The sequence below is a fragment of the Gordionus sp. m RMFG-2023 genome, chromosome 3, assembly GCF_954871325.1.
Source record: "Gordionus sp. m RMFG-2023 chromosome 3, tfGorSpeb1-WG-v2, whole genome shotgun sequence".
In the NCBI taxonomy this organism is placed as follows: Eukaryota; Metazoa; Nematomorpha; class Gordioida; order Chordodea; family Parachordodidae; genus Gordionus; species Gordionus sp. m RMFG-2023.
The window spans coordinates 10717390-10745267 of record NC_088777.1 but is presented as its reverse complement, the minus strand read 5'-3'; the positions used below and the strand labels follow the sequence as shown (position 1 = coordinate 10745267).

The following is a 27878-nucleotide window of genomic DNA, read 5'->3' as shown; positions in this document are numbered from 1 at the left end:
AACAAGAATCCTAAAATGATAAAAATAGCAAAGTGAAGAAATAAAAGAAAAAATTCTAAAATAAGAATCCTAAGATGATAAAAATAGCAAAAAGAAAAAATCCTAAGATAAGAATCCTAAAAGGATAAAGAAAGCAAAGTGTAGAAATAAAAGAAAAAATCCTTAGATAAGAATCCAAAAATGATAAAAGTAGCAAAGTGAAGAAATATAAGAAAAAATCCTAAAATGATAAAAATAGCAAAGTGAAGAAATAAAAGAAAAAATCTTAAAATAAGAATCCTAAAATGATAAAAATAGCAAAGTGAAGAAATAAAAGAAAAAATCCTAAAATAAGAATCCGATAAAAATAACAAAGTGAAGAAATAAAAGAAAAAATCCTAGGATAAGAATCCTAAAATGATAAAGAAAGCAACGTGAAAAAATAAAAGAAAAAATCCTAAAATAAGAAACCAAAAATGATAAAAGTAACAAAGTGAAGAAATAAAAGAAAAAATGCTAAAATAAGAAACCAAAAATGATAAAAGTAGCAAAGTGAAGAAATAAAAGAAAAAATCCTAAAATAAGATTATAAAAATGATAAAAGTAGCAAAGTGAAGAAATAAAAGAAAAAATCCTAAAATAATAATCCAAAAATGATAAAAGTAGCAAAGTGAAGAAATAAAAGAAAAAATCCTAAAACAAGAATCCAAAAATGATAAAAGTAGCAAAGTGAAGAAATAAAAGAAAAAGTCCTAAAATAAGAATCCAAAAATGATTAAAAGTAGCAAAGTGAAGAAATAAAAGAAAAAATCCTAAAACAAGAATCCAAATATGATAAAAGTAGCAAAGTGAAGAAATTAAAGAGAAAATCCTAAAATAAGAATCCAAAAATGATAAAAGTAGCCAAGTGAAGAAATAAAAGAAAAAATCCTAAAACAAGAATCCAAAAATGATAAAAGTAGCAAAGTGAAGAAATAAAAGAAAAAATCCTAAAACAAGAATCCAAAAATGATTAAAGTAGCAAAGTGAAGAAATAAAAGAAAAAATCCTAAAGAATCCAAAATGATAAAAAAGTGAAGAAATAAAAGAAAAAATCCTAAAATAAGAATCCAAAAATGATAAAAGTAGCAAAGTGAAGAAATAAAAGAAAAAATTTTAAAATAAGAAACTAAAAATGATAAAAGTTGCAAAGTGAAGAAATAAAAGAAAATAAGAATCCAAAAATGATAAAAGTAGCAAAGTGAAGAAATAAAAGAAAAAATCCTAAAATAAGAATCCAAAAATGATAAAAGTAGCAACGTGAAGAAATAAAAGAAAATATCCTAAAATAAGAAACCAAAAATGATAAAAGTAGCAAAGTGAAAGAAATAAAAGAAAAAATCCTAAAATGAGAAACCAAAAATGATAAAAGTAGCAAAGTGAAGAAATAAAAGAATAAATCCTAAGATAAGAATCCTAAAAATGAAGTGAAGAAATAAAAGAAAAAATCTTAAGATAAGAATACTAAAATGATAAAGAAAGTAAAGTGAAGAAATAAAAGAAAAAATCCTATGATAAGGATCCAAAAATGATAAAAGTAGCAAAGTGAAGAAATAAAAGAAAAAATCCTAATATGCTAAAAGTAGCAAAGTGAAGAAATAAAAGAAAAAATGATAAAAATAGCAAAGTGAAGAAATACAAGAAAAAATTTTAAGATAAGAATCCAAAAATGATAATAGTAGCAAAGTGAAGAAATAAAAGAAAATATCCTAAAATAAGAAACCAAAAATGATAAAAATAGCAAAGTGAAGAAAAAAGAAAAAATCCTAAAATGATAAAAGTAGCAAAGTGAAGAAATAAAAGAAAAAATCCTAAAATAAGAATCCTAAAATGATATAAAGTAGCAAAGTGAAGAAATAAAAGAAAAAATCCTAAAATAAGAATCCTAAAATGATAAAAATAGTAAAGTGAGATAAGAATCCTAAAATGATAAAGGAAGCAAAGTGAAGAAATAAAAGAAAAAATCCTTAGATAAGAATCCAAAAATGATAAAAGTAGCAAAGTGAAGAAATAAAAGAAAAATCCTAAAATGATAAAAGTAGCAAAGTGAAGAAATAAAAGAAAAAATCTTAAAATAAGAATCCTAAAATGATAAAAGTAGCAAAGTGAAGAAATAAAAGAAAAAGTCCTAAAATAAGAATCCAAAAATGATTAAAAGTAGCAAAGTGAAGAAATAAAAGAAAAAATCCTAAAACAAGAATCCAAATATGATAAAAGTAGCAAAGTGAAGAATTAAAGAGAAAATCCTAAAATAAGAATCCAAAAATGATAAAAGTAGCCAAGTGAAGAAATAAAAGAAAAAATCCTAAAACAAGAATCCAAAAATGATAAAAGTAGCAAAGTGAAGAAATAAAAGAAAAAATCCTAAAACAAGAATCCAAAAATGATTAAAGTAGCAAAGTGAAGAAATAAAAGAAAAAATCCTAAAGAATCCAAAATGATAAAAAAGTGAAGAAATAAAAGAAAAAATCCTAAAATAAGAATCCAAAAATGATAAAAGTAGCAAAGTGAAGAAATAAAAGAAAAAATTTTAAAATAAGAAACTAAAAATGATAAAAGTTGCAAAGTGAAGAAATAAAAGAAAATAAGAATCCAAAAATGATAAAAGTAGCAAAGTGAAGAAATAAAAGAAAAAATCCTAAAATAAGAATCCAAAAATGATAAAAGTAGCAACGTGAAGAAATAAAAGAAAATATCCTAAAATAAGAAACCAAAAATGATAAAAGTAGCAAAGTGAAAGAAATAAAAGAAAAAATCCTAAAATGAGAAACCAAAAATGATAAAAGTAGCAAAGTGAAGAAATAAAAGAATAAATCCTAAGATAAGAATCCTAAAAATAAAGTGAAGAAATAAAAGAAAAAATCTTAAGATAAGAATACTAAAATGATAAAGAAAGTAAAGTGAAGAAATAAAAGAAAAAATCCTATGATAAGGATCCAAAAATGATAAAAGTAGCAAAGTGAAGAAATAAAAGAAAAAATCCTAATATGCTAAAAGTAGCAAAGTGAAGAAATAAAAGAAAAAATGATAAAAATAGCAAAGTGAAGAAATACAAGAAAAAATTTTAAGATAAGAATCCAAAAATGATAATAGTAGCAAAGTGAAGAAATAAAAGAAAATATCCTAAAATAAGAAACCAAAAATGATAAAAATAGCAAAGTGAAGAAAAAAGAAAAAATCCTAAAATGATAAAAGTAGCAAAGTGAAGAAATAAAAGAAAAAATCCTAAAATAAGAATCCTAAAATGATATAAATAGCAAAGTGAAGAAAAAAAGAAAAAATCCTAAAATAAGAATCCTAAAATGATAAAAATAGTAAAGTGAGATAAGAATCCTAAAATGATAAAGGAAGCAAAGTGAAGAAATAAAAGAAAAAATCCTTAGATAAGAATCCAAAAATGATAAAAGTAGCAAAGTGAAGAAATAAAAGAAAAATCCTAAAATGATAAAAGTAGCAAAGTGAAGAAATAAAGAAAAAATCTTAAAATAAGAATCCTAAAATGATAAAAATAGCGAAGTGAAGAAATAAAAGAAAAAATCCTAAAATAAGAATCCTAAAATGATAAAAATAGCAAAGTGAAGAAAAAAAGAAAAAATCCTAAAACAAGAATCCTAAAATGATAAAAATAGCAAAGTGAAGAAATAAAAGAAAAAATTCTAAAATAAGAATCCTAAGATGATAAAAATAGCAAAGTGAAGAATAAAAGAAAATCCTAAGATAAGAATCCTAAAAGGATAAAGAAAGCAAAGTGTAGAAATAAAAGAAAAAATCCTTAGATAAGAATCCAAAAATGATAAAAGTAGCAAAGTGAAGAAATATAAGAAAAAATCCTAAAATGATAAAAATAGCAAAGTGAAGAAATAAAAGAAAAAATCTTAAAATAAGAATCCTAAAATGATAAAAATAGCAAAGTGAAGAAATAAAAGAAAAAATCCTAAAATAAGAATCCGATAAAAATAACAAAGTGAAGAAATAAAAGAAAAAATCCTAGGATAAGAATCCTAAAATGATAAAGAAAGCAACGTGAAAAAATAAAAGAAAAAATCCTAAAATAAGAAACCAAAAATGATAAAAGTAACAAAGTGAAGAAATAAAAGAAAAAATGCTAAAATAAGAAACCAAAAATGATAAAAGTAGCAAAGTGAAGAAATAAAAGAAAAAATCCTAAAATAAGATTATAAAAATGATAAAAGTAGCAAAGTGAAGAAATAAAAGAAAAAATCCTAAAATAATAATCCAAAAATGATAAAAGTAGCAAAGTGAAGAAATAAAGAAAAAATCCTAAAACAAGAATCCAAAAATGATAAAAGTAGCAAAGTGAAGAAATAAAAGAAAAAGTCCTAAAATAAGAATCCAAAAATGATTAAAAGTAGCAAAGTGAAGAAATAAAAGAAAAAATCCTAAAACAAGAATCCAAATATGATAAAAGTAGCAAAGTGAAGAATTAAAAGAGAAAATCCTAAAATAAGAATCCAAAAATGATAAAAGTAGCCAAGTGAAGAAATAAAAGAAAAAATCCTAAAACAAGAATCCAAAAATGATAAAAGTAGCAAAGTGAAGAAATAAAAGAAAAAATCCTAAAACAAGAATCCAAAAATGATTAAAGTAGCAAAGTGAAGAAATAAAAGAAAAAATCCTAAAATGAGATTCCAAAATGATAAAAAAGTGAAGAAATAAAAGAAAAAATCCTAAAATAAGAATCCAAAAATGATAAAAGTAGCAAAGTGAAGAAATAAAAGAAAAAATTTTAAAATAAGAAACTAAAAATGATAAAAGTTGCAAAGTGAAGAAATAAAAGAAAATAAGAATCCAAAAATGATAAAAGTAGCAAAGTGAAGAAATAAAAGAAAAAATCCTAAAATAAGAATCCAAAAATGATAAAAGTAGCAAAGTGAAGAAATAAAAGAAAAAATCGTAAAATAAGAATCCAAAAATGATAAAAGTAGCAAAGTGAAGAAAGGAAATAAAAATAATTCTTTATTTTTTCATTTTCGCTTTCGTTTGCGAGGTGGCTTTATTTTCCTTTGTTCGAGCTTGAATGATAAAGAAATAAATTAAATATAATTATATTTTTGACAAAATTATAATTTTAATAAAATATTAATATTTTTTAAAAAATTACCATTTCCCAATTTATATCCTTAAAATAGCTGTGGAACATAATGTCCCATGGATAATTACCTGGATCGCAACCAAGTAGTTCACGTGGATTCTGAAAATTATTAATAAATTTACTTTATATAAAATTTTATCAAACCTTTTTTAGAAATCCTGACAAGATCGTTGAAGTAGCACTCGAAAGATGAAGTGGGATTGGGCTTCATTTAAAATAGCTAGAAATAGTGTATAACATATTAATAATAATTTGAGAAAATATTAATCTTTAATGCATGATCGTATTAAAATAATATATTAAACATTTTAAGATGCAAATATTTGAACCTCGATTGATTAGGTATTTTGAATCTATATTAGCATCGATCACCTCTATGTAGGGATTCCTACGAACAATCATTTGGTATAAAATAATACCAAAGGACCACCAATCTACACTAAAATCTTTGAATAAAAAAATTTATCTATTTATCTCCTAATTCAGATATTTTTGTAATAAAATAAATTCAGTAGGACCACTAGGGAATTGAGGGGAGTAGGTGGAGTGCATAAGGCCTCGAGCTCTCTGAAAAATTAGAATAGCCACCTGAATCAACATATTTTAATAAAATTTAATTTTCTAAAAATATTATACATTTTTAATGCAATCTAAATCCACTGCACATTTTAAGCATCTAAATCATAAAATCAAATGCTCAGCTAAAGAGAAAAAGTTCTTAAATTGCATAGCTTCCCAGATAATGGAAGCAAGTTTTTACCATCATGGGTACACTATTTACGAAAGTTAATCTGACTAGTGTAAGGGATGCGTGGATAAAATATTAACACCGTAACTATAATATTATTTTATAACAATTTTATGAATGCTCTGTAATGCTAAATCAGGTGATAGTATTTAGTTCAATGAAGATGTATAAAATGGCTTGATTTTTGGTAAAAATATCTTCTACCGTTATCGTTTACAATTTTAACTTAACTAATTCATCCTATTTTGGTATCACACTTTCCAAAGATGCCACAAATCTAATTCATATTTTAAGCATAAAAGATGTCTCATATTTAAAAAACGATTAAAAGTTGACTAAGTTAAAATAATTATAATAATATTTTATATATGGCGGTAATTTAATTTTTTTATTATTATAATTGGAGCTCGAGAAAATTAGAAAATTGTAACGTGGTTCATAAAAATTTTGATTTAATATCTAAAAAACGAGAAATAATTTTACCATAATTTCGAGATCCTATCATTTCTGGTGCACGATATAGGGGAGTTCCACATATTGATTTTGTTCTTTTACCTTTCCCTAGTTTCTAATTTGTAATTAAAAAAATGGCTTGTTAAATATAATATATTTTTAAGTTTTTTTTAAAACATTATTTTATTTTTAACTATTGTATTAGTAATATTTACTTAAATAAAGAAACAATTTAGCGATAAATTTATTTTTAAACTAAATTATATTTTTGCTTTATTGGGGAAATTACCTTGCATGTTGCAAAATTAGATAATTTAATGTGACCGTTATCTAGTAAGATATTCTTAGGGCATATGCCCCTGTGTACAATATCTATAAATTAAAAATAAATATAAAATTATTTGTTTGACAAAAATGGGAAAATTGCTTAATTAACACAAATAATTGAAATAACCGTTTCTATGTAAAAAGTTTATTGCTAGAATAATCTCGGCCGCATAAAAAGCTATACGACCATTTAAGATAGACTTTCCTTCAATATAATCAGATAAATTCCTTCGACCAATGTCCTTTGTTACTAATATGTATCTTGAAATATAAGGAATTATTTATAATTAATTCCATATACATAAAAAAAAATTAAACTGTATCGTAATAACACAAAGCATATTGACTACAGCTGACTTAAATATAATTATGTTCTCAAACAACTGACATAAGTTTTTTGTAGGACATCTATATCTTAATACATTATTACTCACAAAAAGTAAATATAGCCTCGATTCTTAAAGCAAAATAATCTTCTAAAAGTATTAAATACCCGAAGGGAAGGCTATATGATGCATGCAATCCCATCAAAAATGAATAACTAGTCGCCATTTCTAAGACCATTTTTTCGGTCTTAAATTTACGAATTGAATCAATGGTCTAAAAATAAAATTGAAATTTTGAGAGTAACATTTTTAATTAGATTTATTAGAGATTGTTAAGATTCATTTATTTCCTAAATAATATATAAACCTCTGAACCATATCTAACTTGTTTAGGTATAAATTTCATCCTGTAAATTTGCGGTTGCTTATCGCCATCACAACTAGCCAAATATTCGCGGTTAAACTTTCCTTCCTTCACCAAAGTAAAGATATTGAAATCCGATATCTCGCATTTTCTACTAGGTATAGCCTTAAGATGAAAAAGCATGAAAATATTTATGCATTTATATATAAAATGTAAAGCTTATTCGGCTACAACAACCAAAATAAATGGCAAGAGCTATTATATTATTGGCCCTAACCCAGGTTCATTTAGGTGAAATCGCCTTCACAATACAAATTTTATCTTAAAATATAATCTATAAAAAAAATTATTGCTATATTCTTTATATTATTCTTATTAGATTCTTTTAATGAAATCGAAAAATTTTGCATTCGTATTTATAAAAATGATAAAGATTACTATCTATATTTGATTGATATATTTTTGAATAATTCGATTTGTTTAAAAAAATCGAATATGATATAATTCATTGTTCGAATCGTATTCGTTTTTGAATAGGCCTAATCACCATATGACTAATAAAAAAAATTTATACTTTGGTTTGATTCATTCCCGACCCTATATTGATAGATAAAAATAAATATTCATTTTATCGATTTCAATAGTTTTAATACATAAATGAAATATAAACATTCGTAAAATTGGTATAATTATAAAACCTGGAAAATATTTACGCTCATCTTTCGTTCGGTTATTACTAAATTTATTTATTATCCATCTTTTAAATTTTGGCCATTTATTTCCATTTGGTTCTAATAAATAAACTCTGTTATGTTAATTTATTTTGCTATTTCAACCTTTAACTCTCTTAGGAAAATTTTCGTCATCAATTCCCTTACAGCATGAAAAAAGATTAAATTTCATTTTTATAAACAATTTTAATAATAAATTAATGATTATTTAATAGATTCCAAATTAACGTATTACAACAATCAACAGATAATGTATAATATTCTAGAATTATCTTACAAATAATCGTAATTTCATAGTAATGTAATATATCAATCAATGATATAATTATCTTTAAAATCTAAAATAGGTTCTAATATCTTTGAGAATTAGGGTTTATAAATGTTACTCTTAGTATGATATAGTATATTATAATAAAAAGTATTGCAATATTGCTTCTTTATTTTTTAAATGATCACGATGCGATTTATTTATATTGCCGATAGTAATTTAGTCGAAGCGATTAAGTTTAGTTTCTAAATGATCAAAAAGAGTCTAATCTTAAATATTTAAGTTAATATAGTTTTTAAGAAATTTTATATGAATGATGGTAAGAGATTATCAACTGTACTATAATTATTTTGGAAATAAGGAATCCAAAAAAAAATATTTCGAATCGATTAACAAGCCTGTAAGCGAGGTTAGCATTTATAACAATGGGGGCCCCAAAATTGTTATTTAGTATCGCACCAAGTATCAGATATTTTTTGAAACCAAATAGATAGTTCGTTCTGTAAGGTGTATGATATATAGAATATCAAAGCGACCGTTCAATTCCTCTTTAATTTTTTAAAAATAGTTCTTATTACCTTTTAATAATATGATATCTCGTAGGTAGCACATAAGATATGAGAAGTGATACTTGCACTAATCGACTGGGCCCCATACGCTACATTAAAACAACAATTTTTTTATAAAGATAAAATACGACGAGATTTAATATTTTTATAAAAATTAAAAGTCAATAACATTCTGATTTAAGCTTTCCTTATCCAATCTTAACACAGGGGAGAGTGTGGGATTGTATGATATTAATATGATGCAATTGCGCTTTAGAAATTTAACATATTTCTTAATCAATACAGTCATTATTTATTTTGAATAATTTTTGGATTGCTTATTACCAATAAAGGTATATATCTAAATTATGAAAAAATTAATAAAAATTTAATAAACATATACTTATTTATTTCCATATTTAATAATGATAATCATAATGATTTTGATAATGATGGCTGACGACATGGTTTCTATCAAACTCTGTAATGTATATTTTTTTATATGATTATATTGATGATATTAACATATGTTTTATTTCATATTAAATCAACGATAAAACTCGATTCTTAACCCGACCCTTTGAATTTTTAAAAACTTGTATGTTGGTAGCATATATACTAACCAATAAATTTATAATATAACTTTTCAAATCGACTATTTGATCTATGCCTATCTTTATAAAGGCTAAAATTTGAAAATACAATTCATTTTATTTTAAATACCTCAAAGAATATTTAAGCTAAATTCATAATTTCTATAAAGTTCTTTAATATGACATAAAATTTTGAATTGTAAAAAACAGCTTATTATAAAAGCCCTATGATTAGACATGTGCGCCGACAGCATTTTCGGCGGCGGCACTTCTTTTTTTAAAATGATCGGCTGGCGGCGGCGAATCGATTTAGACGCCGCCACAAAAATCGGCGGCGGCGTCAAATATTTTTCTAACTTAAATTTTTTTAATTAAATTTATAAATTCATTGGAAACACTTTTAAAATAAATTTATACTTTATTATGTTTATAACTATAATTTAATCATTTTATTAAGTTATAATTATCATGGATAAATATTATTTTATTAAGATTTATAATAATGATATTTTAGAGTTCAGAGTGAGCCCAGCACGCTCGCTGGGTGTGCTAACGCACAAAATCATTCTAGCTAATATTGAAAGTTTAGGAAGATCCAATGCTCTTATCTTCCAAAAATCTAAGACATCTTTTATCTCCAAATTATAAGAAAATAATGAATAACACTCTTTTTCTAAACTAGTTAAATAGTGTTGTTGTTCCAGGCTATTGATTTGAATAGATGAATGTTTCGTAGCCAATGACTTAAGATAATCGAGTTTTGAGGCAACTTCTGTCGTTTATTCGTTTAATTCGTCCGTGTAAGGCTGTAGAGAGGTAGCGTGTTGACATAAAAATTCAACCGGAGTAATATTTTTTTCATTTAAATATTCATTTACTATGTTTTTTGATTGAAAACGAGGATCTAAAAGTGCACCTAACACCTAAGTAAAAAAATAAATGAAAGAGAAATAATATATAAAATAATTTATGCATTTTAAAATACTACCTGAAGATCGGTTATTGGAAATCTATGATCAAATTTAGTAAGCATATTTTGTTTAAGAAATGCTATTGGTGTACTATCATATTCTTTTACAATTAAATAATTTTTAATTTCACTACGAAATAATAAGGCTAAATTTATAGTAACTCCTTTTTGGACAGATAAAAATTCAACAGTTTTTTTGAAGGTTTTAAGAAAAATTTAAAAGTTCATGCACCAAGTCCCAATCGGATTAAATAATTTGAGATCCGGTTTCTCTATTCTATTTAATAGAATATTTATAGGATTTTTGTTATTGCCAGTCACACTTTCCAGTATTATTAAAATAAGGTGTAGGCACATTTAATTTTAAGGTTTTATGTTTTTTCTCATATGATTTTTGATTTTCACTATCATCATCAAACCCCAAACGATCTTCATAAAAAGGATCATTATCATCCAAATCTAAAATATCCGATGTATATGATATCGATTCAAAACATTTTCTATTTTCTATATCGTTTATATTTCAAAATCCGCTGTTTTGAATCTTAAGGCAACTATAATTTCTCTCACTTTTTTAATGAGATTTTCTATTTTATTAACTTTTTTTATTCCATCGACTGTCACTAGATTATGTAATCCATGCCCGAAACATAAATGATGGTCATATTCTCCTAGACGAACACCTTTCCTTACATTGGGTCCTGCATCCATAACCATTAGAATATCTTGGACCCTAAATCAAATTCATTTTCAACCTTTTCTATTTCGGAAAGAATAGTTTCAGCGGTATGTTTTTGAGTGACATGATGTGTCGCCAATATATAAAATACAATATTAAAATTATTACCTATTTTGTGAAATGTAAAGGTGATATAATTTCGCCGTCTATATTTATCGGTCCACATATCAAAAGTTATAGCACAAAATTTAGGACCTATATTAATTTGTTTGCATATGTATGCTTTCATTGATAAATACACATCATCTAATCCACTCCGGCTAAGTGTAGTTCTATCTGGTAATTCTTTGGTTTCTGAAATAATGCCATATTTCTACATAATAAAAAGTTAATAATAAAAATATTATGCCATAAAAAATTATAAATGTGGGATGTTATAAAATAATTAAATATCTTAACAGTCAAAATTTAAATTAAGATTGCCCTATAAAAAATTATAATGATTTTATAAATAACCTTTAGAAAATCTTGCATTCCAGTATTATTTATAGAAGAGAATGGCATTAAATCCTTGCAACACATGAGAACATACCTTACCAGAATCCATTTTTTTATCTTTTATAGTGTCAGTTGTATCTTTTATAGTGTCAGTTGTATCTTTTACAATGGGTTTGAAAAATAACTTTAAATTTTGTTTAGATATTTCTTCTTTACATGATAAATCATGTTTGTCAAGTAAATGTTTTATTATATTTGATGTGCTGATATTTTTTGAAAAAGATTTGATTGGATAACTAATTAAAAAATTTACAAATATTTTTAAAATAATCAAAAAATTTACTCTAAAAATGAATAATTATTTTCATCCTCACCATCTTTATCAAGTGCTATTTGCAAGCATATATTACAAAAGACTTTATCTGTAGCAACACTGGTTCTCTTATTATTTGTTTCAGTTTTTTATAAAGGATCCAAAATGTTTCCCTGCAAAAGAAGGCTTTGCTTGCAAGGATACATTATATTTTGTTACAGGGTATTGCAATGCTGCATCCATCATAATTGTTTTAGTCCTGGTATTTTTATAGATGTTATAATGGCAACAAAATAAAAATTATTAATTAAAATTTCCTATTATGATAAAAAATAAATTTTATATAACGAGTGTTAAATTTTTTGAAACATCAAAATAAAAGAATAAAATATAGAATTACCTTTTCAAATTTAATGTCCTAATCTTATTTTTTCTATCATGTTGGTCACAAACCTGCCCAAATTGTGCGAATATGGATTGTTACAAATCAAATTTATAGCAAATAATATTTATTAATTTTAAAAAATAAAATCGCATTTTTTAATAATTCCAAAAATATTTAATATTTTTCTTCTAATTACAATTCATAAATAATATATATAAATTAATAATAAAAAAAATGTATCACGCCGCCACGCCGCCGAATTTTTACATCGGCGGCGGCGTGTTGAGCGCTGACAATTTTTTGGCGCGCGGCGTCAGCGTGGTCAAAATCACCGGCGGCGGCTAATTTGACCGGCGGCGCACATGTCCCTATAATAGAAAACCGAAATTTAAAAAAAAATTGTATAAAAATTAGGAACCAATGGTTTTCGATAATAATCATCATTCAACAAGAAAATTTCAACCAATCATATGAAAGATAAATAAATATAAGTTAGCCAATGGTAATTGTGTCTCATAAACCATAATCTTACTTTTTTTTTATAGAATGATGGAAAGATAGACCTTTTATATAATTCAAAGTAAAGTTTTGCAAAGCAACCTAGAGACTTGGTTCGAAAATATTAATTCCAATATTATGTGTTAAGATAGCTTTCTTTAAGAGGGCATGATGAAAGCGAAATGAACAATATATTGCTTGAAGGAATATGAGCCATTTTTAATGGCATACAAACTATCAGATAAAGCACATTATTGCTCATCGAAATCACAAAATTATATGCTCTAAACATCAAGGGAAACCATCTTAATTATATAGCTGCACAAATAATAGAAGCATATATACTGTAATAGATGATGACACCTGCGATATAAGCTCATATGAGTAATTTAGCGTTTCCTTGTTATACATTGATAAAAATATAATTCATAAGAACTTTTTTAAAAAGTTTATGACCTACTAACAGAGATCATTGATAAAAATAATAAATACTCTAACAATTCTATAAATGCTATTTATGTTTCTCAGGCAAGTTTTACAAAAGTATTTTTCATGAGTCCAGGAAAAAAAAATGGCTTATCAAGAAAATATTATCTTTTATTATTTACAAAATAATCATTTTTTTAAATTTCATTAATTCAAACAAGCTAGAAATAGCGTGTAATGCAATTTTACCACCCATTGAAGTTGAAGCGTGCATCAAATATATTTAATATATAGATCACATGCATGATGTCTACCCGTTTTATTATAGTGAACGGTGCTACTATGCCTGCTAGAATATTTATGGTTATTTATTAGTTCCGTTGCCGTTAGAATTGTGGTATTTGTTGAAAATGTGTGATATTATTGTCACAATGAGCGATTTGTCATTGTGCATCAAAACCTAAATATAAAAATAGAAAACAAATATATATATAAAAAGGAAATTAATAATAATTAGGAATCACGAAATCATAAAATCAACTTTAATTCTTTATTCAAAATTATATGATTATCAAATTAACAAAATTATAATAGTAAAAATCATAAAAAAAGAAAATAAACATAAAATACAAAAAAGTTAATAATTAAAAAAAGATTCTTTCAAGTGTAAAAATTGGCCTTTTTATACTCTTTTCAATCTTCTTATAACTAATATTCATAACTATTCAAATATAACATTTTTATCAAGCGTTATAATAATAAATCCAAAAATTCTTTATGCAAATTAAATATAAAGTACAACAAAATCCAAAAGAATTCTTTATGTAAATTAAATCTAACATTTACAACACCTCCCTACTTAAATTAGACCCAACATTCTGCGAATAATCAATCTTCTTTCGATCTCGACTTATTCTTCTTAATCTTTGCTGTCTTCTAAGTTCTAACGAAGGCTGACTCTTGTCTAGTATTCTTAGTTTCGAACGACCGTTTGTATCCGATTGTCGCTTGAAATTTTTGGATTCTATCTTCTGTCGCTTGTCACCCTGGGAAATGATCAGCTTTTTATCTCTGTAGGCCACTGACGAACTTGATACACGCCTGTTTTCCACGATCCACGCTTGAAGAACGATTATCGTTGACATCCAGTTTCATCGTAGCTTATTTTCTATCATTCTCTTGTAATCCACGATTAGCTCTTTATCTCGATAAACAATTGATTGGTCTGCGATAACTATGGTTTTCACGAATTCTTGTTCCTATGATTGTCGATTTCCGTATCTTAGACTCAAGTCTCGGTAATAATTGGCTATTATTGGTCCGCGATTAACGATTGCAGCATAACGTCTTGATCCTCTTTTTATCACTTCGCTTGTTTTCTACTTTCTCTTGTAATCGATTGATTGTTGCCTCTAATTCTTGTAATCGTATCTATTTTTTAGACTTCCGGGTCTTCTACAACAGTTTGCCCTTGCTGAGATATCGGGTAATCACCTCTAATCTACTTCTACCTAAAATAATTTATTTAAATAACTTCTGAAATATTTTATCACTTTTTTATATTTATTTTCAAATATAAACTACCTAATATAAATATACTAATAAAATATATAAATATACCAACTTCATCCTAATGTCTACATTTATCTCCTCTAATCTAATTCTGCCTTTAATAACTGGCGTAAATTATACTAAATCTTAAATTTATAAAACGTAGCAAAAATATCAATTATAAATTATATAAATATATCAAATTCTATCACCCCTCTCCCCTTAATGAAGCCTAGACCCATATTTTCATTGAAAAATTTACTTGTACTCATCCTTTAGCTATTGATCCTCATCTTCTTTTCAGCTATGTCTATACTAAATTTATATCTAAAAATCCTATTCTAAAATGTATATAAAAATCTATCTTTTAAAAAAATTATCATTGTGTATTTATTTCCTCATGTACTCTTTGACACTCAAGTCTTTAAAAAAAAACTGATGAAATATATAAATCTCTTTTCATACATACGTTGTCGAGAAATCAATGACATCTAATCATAAAAGTTTTCATACTAACGTTTATAACAACCTATTAACTCTAATCACTATGGTTTTCACCCGACGTCTTTGAAGAACTTATGAACTCTAATCATTATAATTTTTCGCACAACCGTTGTTGAAAACTGATATGTATATTTCTAAAGCATGTTTTTCTTTCTGTTATTATTAGAGCATAATTGATCTCAAATCTTATTTATGATTCAAAAAAAATAAAATCCGATCTCTAATTGAGCTCGATTGCGGCATAAATTTTCTAATGACGAAAGCCGTTTCTCTTTATGAAGATTTTTGGTTAATCTACAACCTAATATACTACATTCACATTAATGAGGCTGTTTTATCTCTCGCAGCCCTTAAAATAAAAGTTAAACGTAAATCTTCAATAAGAATTTAATCAACTATTTCCTAACAATAAAGTTATATTCTAATCTTATTCACCTAATTTTTTAATTATTATATCTCAGCAACCTATTAGTTAAATATTAACTTTCGCAATTTATGTTTCTATTTCTTTGTCAAAGTTATTTCTAGTGATCAATTGATAATAATTCTAAAATCTAAAATATCATAGTCTCTATTAGTTTCAAAATTCAAATGGTTTTAGTTTACCAGTAACTTCTAAATATAAAATTCCTAATTATCACCTTTAAATAACTAAACACAAACTTCTTTATATTATATCTACTATGAATGTTACCTATATAATTCTTTGTTTTTAATTTTAGATTTTATATTCTACATAAACATAATCTTAACAACATAATTTTTCCTTTTCACCTTTATTTACATATTTTTCTTACGTTCTTCTGGAATTTTTTTTTTGTATTAGAATACAGTTTGACACATCTCCTTGTTGTCCCACCGGTCACAATGCGTGATTTGCATTAGACTGAAAGTTGTAAAGGGCCGGTCTCCTCTCTCCAACACCATTGTCACAATGTGCGATTTGTCATTGTGCATTAAAACCTAAATATAAAAATAGAAAACAAATATATATATAAAAAGGAAATTAATAATAATTAGGAATCACGAAATCATAAAATCAACTTTAATTCTTTATTCAAAATTATAACATTATCAAATTAACAAAATTATAATAGTAAAAATCATAAAAAAAGAAAATAAAATAAAATAAACATAAAATACAAAAAAATTAATAATTAAAAAAAGATTCTTTCAAATGGTAAAAATTGGCCTTTTTATACTCTTTTCAATCTTCTTATAACTAATATTCATAACTATTCAAATATAACATTTTTATCACGCGTTATAATAATAAATCCTAAAGAATTCTTTATGCAAATTAAATATAAAGTACAACAAAATCCAAAAGGATTCTTTATGCAAATTAAATCTAACATTTACAACAATTATAATAATAATGTACTTAACATCCGGTTTGTTTATTTTTGTTTTTTCTTATATAATTTTTATGTTAGTAATTTTTTCATTGTTTGTGGTATGTCGATATCGTGTGTCTTAAGAAAAAAGGTTAAAGTCGTTCTCGATCGAGATCCTATCTATTTGCCATCATTTAATTTATTTATAGATTATTGGTCCAGGTTGTCATTATCATCGTTCTTGTAATTTATTTCTTTCCATTCACTGCCACAACGCTTTTTAAAATAATTACACAACACTTTCATATAATTTTCTCTACTTATTTTTTAGAATAATAAGCAATTTTATAATTGTATTTTTATTTTTTAAGGGAATGAAAAAATTACACCAAAAATATTTATCGTTATTTTTGTTGGCAAAATTTTTTCTTTTATTTATTTTCTTTAAAACAATTTTCACATTGCTTTCCAAAAGTTTGCTTTTATTAACTAGAAAATTTCTTTTACTAATATTAATTTCAATGTTAAAAAACACTATATGAATTCTATACATTTTAAGAAGAATTACAATCGATGCAATATACCTTTTTTCCATCAACACGTAAATCACTTGCTCTTTTCATATTTTAAGAGTAAATAGAATTGAATCCAGAGTCTACAAACTGGAGACCCACCCCACACAAACAATAAATTTAACCCATCCATATTATTTTATAGATGCCTACCTCCTATCTCATTTCAAACAATTTGGAAGCATATCCTCCGGACGCTAGTTGGATCCAAAACCAAGAGACAAGAGTTGATTAGTTAAATAAGTATCAACTTTTTTATGTACTGATTTTATCTAAAACATTAATTTTTTGTTAAGCCGCAACATGATTAAAATTTTAATTTAAGTGTAGATCTAAATTTTGACAATCTTCGCTTACAATCAGAATTTAAAAAATTTTCGAATATCAAAATTATTTACAAAATATTATGGTGCATCAGTAGAAAGCTTATTCAATGTGCATAAACGTTTATAGCAAATATAATTAAACATTAAAATTATACCGAAATTGTATCTGTGAATTTTTTTATCTATCATATCAAATACATTTTTAAGAAGCGATAATTCCATTTAAATATATATTATATAAAATTAACCACTAACCCATTAAAAGAATATTCAAAAATTTAAAATTTTTTGCTATTACAGTATTGTTTTCCCTACAGAGAGCTATGGTAGCAATAAAAAATTAAAAAATAAACAAATACAATTAAATATAAATATTAAATTGTTAAATGACAATTAATTTTATCTAACATTTTAATCCTCAATTTTTTATTTCAGTTTATCATAAGATTTCGACAATAAACCTAAACGTGTAATAAAATTAAAAGAAAAAAAAAAAAATTTTTAAAAACAGACATTTATAAATACGTTCACATTTTATCGATTACCATAATATTTAAAAAATATGAAACCAGAAACAAAAACGAAATAAAACAATAAAAAAAATACTACCATTTTGATCAAGTTTTACGTTTTCCCTCCATTTGTAAAATTTAAAAGTTTTGCTAGTATTTCTAAAAGTTTTATTTATAAATATAAATAGTAATTATTTACGATTTTCTAATTTATCAATTATTTTGACGAACGGAAATTCTTTATAAATCACCGTAATATTCTTTATCTAATACATGTTCCAAATTTTAAAAAAGGTTTAAAAAATAAAAATATGAATATAAAAATAAAATTAAAAACATGTCATATTATTTTTAAAAAATATATATTCAAAAACCTGTTTTTTAAGACAAAATAAGGACATCTTTTTTTATCCAAAAAAATTTTGAAAATTAACGGTTATCCAAATATAAACGGTTTTATTTATCGTCTGTTTTTGTCAAAATGTCGTTAATTTTTTTAAAATTCAAAAATATAAAAAATTAAATATAATTTCTATTTTCATGGTCAATTAAACACAATATAATTTATTATTAGCATAAATATCATAAAAGCAAACGTATAGCATTATTTATAAATGAACGGATTAAAAATTCATTCTTCGCCATTCAATAATTCTCCGCTGATGAATACGTCTGCAAAATCCTTATGCAAAAAAAGACTCTTTGGGCAATGTGCTAGCAATTCGGATTTTAAATCAGAAATATTCGTTAAATTTCGTAAACTACATGCTAATCAAGCTTCCAAGTGGAATTTCGATTTTGTCGCTGAAAACCCTTTACCCGGACCTTATCAGTGGCAAAGTTTTTCTGGCTTACAGTCAAATAACTTTAAGTCTAATATTAAAGATCACAATTCACATGATGTCATTACTAGGTTTAAAGAATCACAATCATTGAATGCTTATACGGTTGCTGAGCATTCGCAACAACGTCACATTTCTTTTCCTAAAATACCAGTATTAGTCGCATCCAAAACTTTAGAAAATATTCACTCTACCCAAAATATATCGAAAGAAATTTCGTCTAATTCTCTCCTCGATATAGTTCAAAATCCCTGCTTAAATATCGATTGCAAAATTTGCTCAAAAGTTGACCTGACTCCCACGATATATCAATCCAAAATTATAGGTTTTTTTTTCAAAAAAAAATTACGATGAAACGAATTTAATTTTTTATTGTATTTATTTTATAATTAAAAATCCTTTATTCTTTAAAAGTTCATTATAATAAATTAAAAAAATAGTGCTTTAAAATTATTTTTTTAATATGGTCATTTACCTCATTAATTACAATAAAATATATAATGTAATTTGAAACTAAAACAATATACCACACGTTTATAAAATTAATTAACACGAAATTTTAATTGATTTTTATTTAAATTTATATTCCGAATTTTTATTTAACTATTTTTGTTTGCTTATTTAGTTAAATATAAATTAATGAGAAATTATGACCATGGGAAAAGGGGGAAAAAATTTATTGTTTATTTTTTCTTTGCCAAATAAACGCTAAAATTTAAACACGTAAAGGGATGGAAATTTTGGAATTAGGCCAGTCATATTACGTAGGTTTAGTCGATATCTATTGTCTTTTTTTTATATATTGATTTTTAAGAAAAAGAAGGGGGGAGAGATGAATAAATATATTTATTAAAAAAATTATTCTAATTATTTATCATACATGACAATTAGATTACTTTCCAGTGCAAAAAAGAACGAAAACCAGTTGTGGCCACACCAGCGAAATACTTTGTTACAAGAGAAAAATATTATAGCTATTTTATCGATTTAATATGACTAAAGAGAACATTTTCACGAAATAACAAACAGATGAACACTTCATCTAAGATGAAGGTTCTTCCTGGACCATTTATTGTTTACCTTTAGATCTTTTCAAACGATATTAATAGTCCTGCTTTATAGCCAAATCTAAATCATTATTACATTGCTCATAGTAAAACATTTCATATAAATTATTCATTTTTTAAAAAAATTCACGTTTTATTTTTTTTTTGACAAAATGACAACCCATGAAAAATTGCAATATCTAGTTTAAAGTTTTATATCAAAAAATTCTTTCTTCAATATTATACGAATTTATAATGAAGGATCTTACTTTTAGTAAATAATTTATGAATATATTTATATTAATTTTATAACAAAATAACGGTTTATAAATTAACTCATTTCATCAGTTTTTTATAGACTAAATTATGATGTTGTATTTATCTAAAAGGCATTTTTTTTTAATTTTGTTACAATAGATATATGTAATTTATTATTTAGTAGGACATTTTATGAAATTTAATATATTTAATATAAATAAATATAATACAAAGTGTGACATGCATGTTGTGATTGTATAATAAAGTTATTATAATGAACGTGACACACTTTAAACTTTATGAGAATTTGTAAGATAAATATTATATGACAAAATTTTTAATTTGTGCAGTCATTTATTAAAATGTAATGTCAGGGAAGGGATAATTAGAATTAAAAACCCATGTTAAATTGTTAGGAATTTTTTAAAGCCCTCATACATGGTTTCTAATCTAGTTTAAATAATTTGCATACACCCTCCCATTTCTTAGAAACGGAGTACATAGAAGTTTTTTAAAATTATTTTTAAGCTCATTTTAAGTATGAGTGTTGTTAAAAAGCACGGTTTGGATCGATTTTTAGAAATGGCCCTTAAGATTTTAGCCAAAATAAAATAATCTAAGCCTCGAAATTTTAAATAGATGTCCAAATTTTGCTGCCATCTTTGAGTAAAATCTCCAAATTTACATAATATTATGTTATAATCTTAATCGGGCCGTATTTAAAAATAGACCCGAATCGGGCTTTTTAGCAACACTACCTAAAGACGCTTGGAGAAAATGTGAAAAAATAACCATACATACTCCCCCATTCCTAAATGGTTATTATCCAATTACATATTAAAACATTATCGTGAGAAAAAAAACATCATTTAAAGCTAAGCTTCATTTACATAATTTAAAAATTAGATGCGATATGTTATATTATTAATAAGGCTAGTTTATTTAATAGCTTGGTATATCGTTTAAAAAATGTGAAATTGAATTTTATATTAAAAAGGTGTTAAAATTTTTTATAATACACTAAAAATTACCCTATATAAAAGAAGCCGCGATTTTGGGATAAATTTGAATCAGCATAAATATTTTAAATGTGAAATAGATTTTTAAATAAATATTTTGGACGAGATTATGAAATTTTTGAATTATTTATAAATATTGCAATGATCCCATTCGATAACTTTTTAGAAACTTACTATAAAAAGACATTTGTGGGTCATTATACTAATTGGTTTAGTGGTTATCTCAATATTTTAAAAGGTGATTATTAGTTGGTCCACCAAAAAATTTATTTGATATAATTCTGGAGACTAGTTATAATTTTAATTATTGATAAAATAAGCAGTAAATTAGTAAATGAAATACAATTTTATAACTGTAATGCAATAATAGCTTGTAATAAGAGCGGACTGAAGTGCTCCTGTATCCAACGTGCCAGGTCTCTCGAGTATAAATGATAATATTCCGCGCAGAAAAAATAGGAGAAAATGAAGAATAAAAAAATAATGGTATATTTTATATCAGATATATATAATATAATTTGGAATAAAAAAAATGTAAGAGCTCTGTTGAAATTTACTATTAATTTTTTTTTGAGTTGATCAAAATATTAAAAAAGGAAATCTGAAAAAATAAATTTAATCAAGAAAGAACTATCAACCAACAGTATTCTAAAAGTCTATATTTATATTTCTTTTGAAATTGTTAGCTAGAATGCTAATATTTAGAAGAAAAGATCATTTGATTGTATTTTACTAGCGTGCAAAATAATCATCCACTTCGATATTTTTAATTTTTAAAGGGTTTTAATTTCAATAGCGATTTGGCAAGGTTTATTCTTCAAAATAAATGTTGTCAGTGATTCAAATTAATAATTATAATGAATTTTTAAACAAATTTATGATATATTTATTTCAAATGCAAATTGAAATATAACATATACATATATGTTAATATTTTTATTCCGTCCAGAAACCACTTTTTGATATAATCAATAAATAAACATTCCTTCCAAATTAGATTTTATTTGTGTTTAAACTCCTAGCAGTAATTTTATACCCGTAGGTAGTTATTGTTATTTAATATAGTTATGATTAAGAATATCATTTATTATATAATATACGATAAATACATTCTTTAAAATATACTTGATAATTTATTGACCATAATATATCAGCAAAATATAAACTAATTTTTATATTTTTCAACTCATATATATATAATATCTAATAAATTATGAGCAAATTTTTACTTGAAGAAAAAATATATAGAAGAAGTAAAAATGGTTTGAATAAACTACTTATTTGAAAATGATAATAAAATATTATAAATAATCCAGAGAGGATGGTAAGGAAATCTGATTAGGACTTAATATGTATATATAATCAAATTTTCACTGAACTTATATAATAAATACTAATATTATTTGTATTTAAATTTATTATTTATTTACCAAATGAATGATAACTATATTTCAATCAATCACTGCCGCCGATACATCAAAGTGCAACAAATACACAACCACCTTTATGAGCCTAGGAGAATCAGCCACCTTTAAAAATACTAGGAAACTTCACCATAGGGCCCTAAAGGATAACCTATATCATAGACAAAAATATCATTTGATCGAATTCAACTGCATAACTGCATTTCCATTCATGGGATCTATGTTAAGCCTTATAACTAGTGGTGATAAAAAGCACGATTTGGGTCGATTTTTAAAAACTGCCTGATTACGATTTTAGCCCAAAATAATATTTAATAACCCTGGAGATTTTGATATTATTAATTGAAAATAAATAATAATATGCAAATTTTTGTATTTTAAGAATTGTCTAACTTAAACGCGAAATCTTTAGATCAGGGCCCCGAACCGTTATTTATAACGGTTCAATTTGGTTACGGTTCGGTATGTAAAAAAATATAATGGTTACGGTTCTTAACAAAAAATTTATAAAGGTTCAGTTCAGCTAATTTTATTTATAATTCTTCATTACGGTTGGAAATTTTCTTTATTGAAGCAACACCATCGTCTAATTTATTTTTATTATAAGCATATGATATATGAATTATATATAAAAAATATGTAAGATTCAAAATAACTCAAATTTAAATATATTATTTGAACGCATAAGTAATATATTTTCTAATATAAATGGATTTATATTTGTTTGTTGTAACGATAACTTAAAATTTTAGCCCCGAAAATGCCCTTTCAGAAACTTGTGTTGCGGGAACCCCCAGTACTATAAGAGCGTTTATATAATTCTGGATATTCAATTTTTTCCAATTACTAATATATTAAAACTCAACCGGTTTAACCTTTTTTATAAGGGTTCTTTTTACTCTTTCATAAAATAATTATATCGGTTCGGTTACGGTTCGAATATTTATAACGGTTTATAATAGTTTAACGGTTCGTTACGCTTCACTCCGGGTTCCTGCTATAGAGTAGAGGTCTGCAAATCGCTATTTGGGTTTTGTCTAGGCCCAGCCAAATTTGTACCCGGCCCGGTCTTTGAATACAAGGACTAACCCGAAATTTATATAGTTAAACACCAAAATAAACAACCATTTATAATATTGAGGAGTAGTTAAAAATACTACACTTTATAGATAATCTCTTCAATCAAATATCATAATTCTACAATAATCCAACTCAATTTTTTCCCCGGCCCATTAATTTTTTTGCTCGACTCCGATACAATCTTTTATACAGACAGGGTCGATCCGTTGATTCACAATAAATTAACAGATATCAAACACGATTAATTTATAAAACGGTTGTAAAAAGAAATAGAGACCTATAGGAGCCTTAATTCCCACTGAGAAAAAATTATATATAGATATTAAAAATGATTAACGGGCGAAGGACTTTTCATAAAATTTTAACGGATCGGGTATCTTATCCAAAGATTATTAAGCCGGGCTTTGCGAAAATACAATTTTATAAAAAAGATTTAAAAAATAAGGGTTTGTATATTTTTTTTAAAAAAATAAATTATGTGTAAAACAAATAAACCAATCATTAAAACAACTAATCCCTTAATAATGTTAAATTAAATAAAAAAAATAACAATTAGAAGAAAAATAAAATATTAAGAAAAATAATTTTAAAAAAATTTAAGAAAAATAATATTTCCGGGTTATAAAAATGACAACACAAAATTAAATATAAAAAATAATTATTTTCTTGGAAATCTTCCTTTTTGATTGGAACCTTTTTTCTCCTGGGAATTTTCTTTTTTGATTGGACCTTTCCCATTTAATTATAGACACTTTTTTTATTTTTGATCGAGTCTTATCTTTTTTGTTTGACACTTTTCTTTTTTTTATATAGAACATTTTCCTTTTATGATTAACATTTCTTTTTTTTTGATTGGGGCTTTTCCATTTTCTTGTGGAAAACCCTGTAATATATTTTTATTCTGATCCCCTTTCTTATATTCGCCAGTTTATATATATAAAATTAATAAAAGTTATTCAAATAAAAAAATTTGTACTACATACAAAATGTAATAAATATAATATGTGAGGCTATTTGATAAGTGGTAATTGTATAATAAAATATGAATATGTGCATTTGAAATACTTGAATTTGTCAAATACTAAGCTTTAGATATTTCGATATATGTATCTTCAGAAATCAATTTTTCCGGATTGTTTGTGTATCGTACCTTTATGTGATATTATTATTTTATTTTTGGTCTATCTTTTGTTGAAGTTAAACTTTTGAGTTAATTAACTTTTAGATTTTCTTACTTGTATTGATATCGTTTTCATTATAGGTTTATGCTTTTTTCTAACTGGTCGTGTGACATTTAAATTTGTTAGTATTTTGTGAGAACTTTTCCCTCTTCTTTAAATGTACAACTGTCACTTTCTCATTAAGAATCTATTGTATTTTGATATTTCTAAATATTTTTTTCTTTTAAGTCAATTAGTAATGATCCTTTGGAGTTTAAATATGAGTTATTTAATTTTAACAATTTTCAAGGATTATAATTTCTTGAAACTTCACTTTTGTTCTTTTTGAATGTTTTAATATTATCGTCACATACATTTTGTTTATACTAAGTTGGTTTAGTCAATGTCATTTAATATAGTAGGAAAAGCTTGCAATCTTAATCCTCCATAATTGCTTTATAATTTCGGTAACCAATGCTTCCAAAGGTTTACTAATACTATTGTATTTAAAAATTGCGCTTCATAAGATATTAATTTTTCTGCCTGCATAGTCAGAATTTATAATTGAATTTAAGAATTTTTAAACCATATGTTTATTTATTGAATTGTTCTGGATCAACTTGTATTATTATATTGTATTACTATTATCGTTATCACTAATATATTTATTGATATGATTAAAGCTTGCAGATAGTTTTATGTCATAGTTATAATCATAGTTTTGCCATTTATTAATATTAATATTATGTCTAAATTTAGTATTCTGTCGTAACGTCTATTTTTGTTGATATGGATGTCTTTAACGATTCATATTTTGAAATGTGTTTCAATCCCTTCGACATTATGAATTGTTTTTGAAAATCATTATTCAATTGCTTATTATAGTTGTCCCAGTTTAAAAAATGGAAATTTTTGTCAATAAATGTTTTAGCTTGTATATCTTCCTCTTTTCTTCCTATAGACATAACCTTTTCTATTTAATTCCCTGATGTAATAATTTTTTATATAACCCTCTTTATTTTTTTATCCGTAAATCTCATAGTCTTTCCAGCCATTGTGTAAAAGTTTTCTCTTTCGATTGAGAAGCATGAATGAATTTTTTAATGATGTAGCAATTTTTTATTGCTGGTTTAAATCTCTTCCTCTGGAAAAGTAATTTTAATTTTTTCTTTAGATTTTCACAAATCTCTTGATAAATTTTTCGTCTTTCTTAAACATTGTTAATTTCGAAATTATTCAAGTTTTGATAAAAAAAATATTTATTTTACCATCCCTGATTGGGGGAGTTTATTTTGTAAAAATATTGTTAAAATTCCCATTATAAGTTATTATGTTCTATTTTTATTTAAAATATACTTTATATTTGCCTTTAGGCTAGCCAATCTTTAAGTTATTGTTAAATATTTTTATTTAAGTTAATTTATTTAATTTTACTAGTGTTGTTAAAAGTTGCTTGTGAAAGTAACTAGTTACATCATAAATAGGTAACTATTTACTATTATATTTCAAAAGTAATTAGTTTCATTAGAAGTTACTTTATAAATATATAAGGCATCATTTTTATATTTAATATAAAAATTTACGATTTGCAAATTTTAATCAATGGTATTTAATAGAAAATATCCAAATTGCACTGAAAAAAAATCTGGAGAATAGAATATATTTACACCGAAATATTATATTAATATTATATATATTTACACCGATTATTTTTATAAAAATTTTGGCTTAGCAAATTTTTATTTGCCTTTAACAAAAAACGATTTTCAAAATTCTTTCTAAAGGACGCGCTTGTTTCTCTTCAAAAATAGGTCTACATAGAGTGAGTCAACGTACAGGAGCACCTGGTGTTGGGATTACATACCCTTTAATAAAAAGTAATAATTTAATCTCTTTTTAATTAGTTTAGGTGATGGCCGAGACTTATTTTGTAATTCTACAGGTTGCCTTTTAACATGATAATGTCATATGCTTTCTTATAATGATCATTCTCTAAAGGGATCTTTTTAGCATCTTGTGTTTCTATACAGTTTAATGTATGACATGAACATATTCAGTATCTGGAAAAATAGTCAAAGCCATTTTAATTATTAAATTAGTTTAATTTTATAGATAATTCTATATAATATGTAGCTAAAAGTATCTATCTAACTAAAATTTAGTATAAATATTTCAGACAATTTATGTGAAAATAATCTTACATAGATGTGTTCCCATAGCTTAACTATGGATGACTTAGATACTGAAGTATACCTTTAAGGCAGAGGAGTATTACTGTTAAACGGCCCTATTTGGGTTTAAAAACGGGCAATTAAGAATTTAGTCAAAATATTATTATGAAAGCCTCGATGAGAAAAATCCACAGGTTTACATAATAATATTTGATTGATATCTTAATCTAGATACACTTAACGCTAATATTGCCTGAACTACTAGCCTTTGTGAAATTCAAAATACTTTTTGAGGCTGGCTAGGCCAATGTATTTTAACATTTAAGTCTGTTGTTTTGGTAATATTTGTAGAAATAGTACAATTCATATTTTATCACTGAATCATTTGAATACCATCTTCATTAGACGTGTGGCCTATAACACTCAATTGATTTTATTATTTTCATTTTATGTATCATAATTTCCTTTTCCATATTATATCATATATTTTATTTTCCCATTTTATAATATATAATTTTTTTATTCTCATCCTTTTCCTATTATTTTAACCAGTTTATATATTAAATAATAATAATAATAATAACGAGATCAATATTTTTACAAAATAAGGTTATTTAAGGAGATAAAAAAAAACTTTAATTAATACTGGTTATTGCCCATAGGTGTTATATTGTTATTACATTTTCGGTTATTAGACTCACTATCATAAATTATATCGTCAATATATTTATTTAACCTATCTATTAAATCTTTGTAAATTATAATAAGGTAAATGAAGACAATTCATGTTGTAATTTGTCACTCAATACATTTTTTCA

At 24.8% G+C, this 27878-nt stretch overlaps 2 protein-coding genes across 2 annotated transcripts; one reads left to right on the top strand and one right to left on the bottom strand.

The window, feature by feature from the left end:
• Positions 1–5003: 5003 nt before the first annotated feature.
• LOC135926714 (protein kinase C iota type-like) lies at positions 5004–9003 on the bottom strand. Its single transcript, XM_065462645.1, has 7 exons — positions 8980–9003; positions 7353–7514; positions 7153–7259; positions 6787–6920; positions 6622–6704; positions 5141–5230; positions 5004–5051 (listed from the first exon to the last, which is right to left on the bottom strand). Exons 1-7 carry the CDS (start codon positions 9001–9003, stop codon positions 5004–5006), a joined length of 648 nt encoding a protein of 215 aa, XP_065318717.1.
• A 9444-nt stretch (positions 9004–18447) lies between these two features.
• On the top strand, positions 18448–20358 carry LOC135926481 (uncharacterized). Its single transcript, XM_065462372.1, has 2 exons — positions 18448–19227; positions 19794–20358. Exons 1-2 carry the CDS (start codon positions 18675–18677, stop codon positions 19874–19876), a joined length of 636 nt encoding a protein of 211 aa, XP_065318444.1. The 5' UTR covers positions 18448–18674; the 3' UTR covers positions 19877–20358.
• Positions 20359–27878: the final 7520 nt, after the last annotated feature.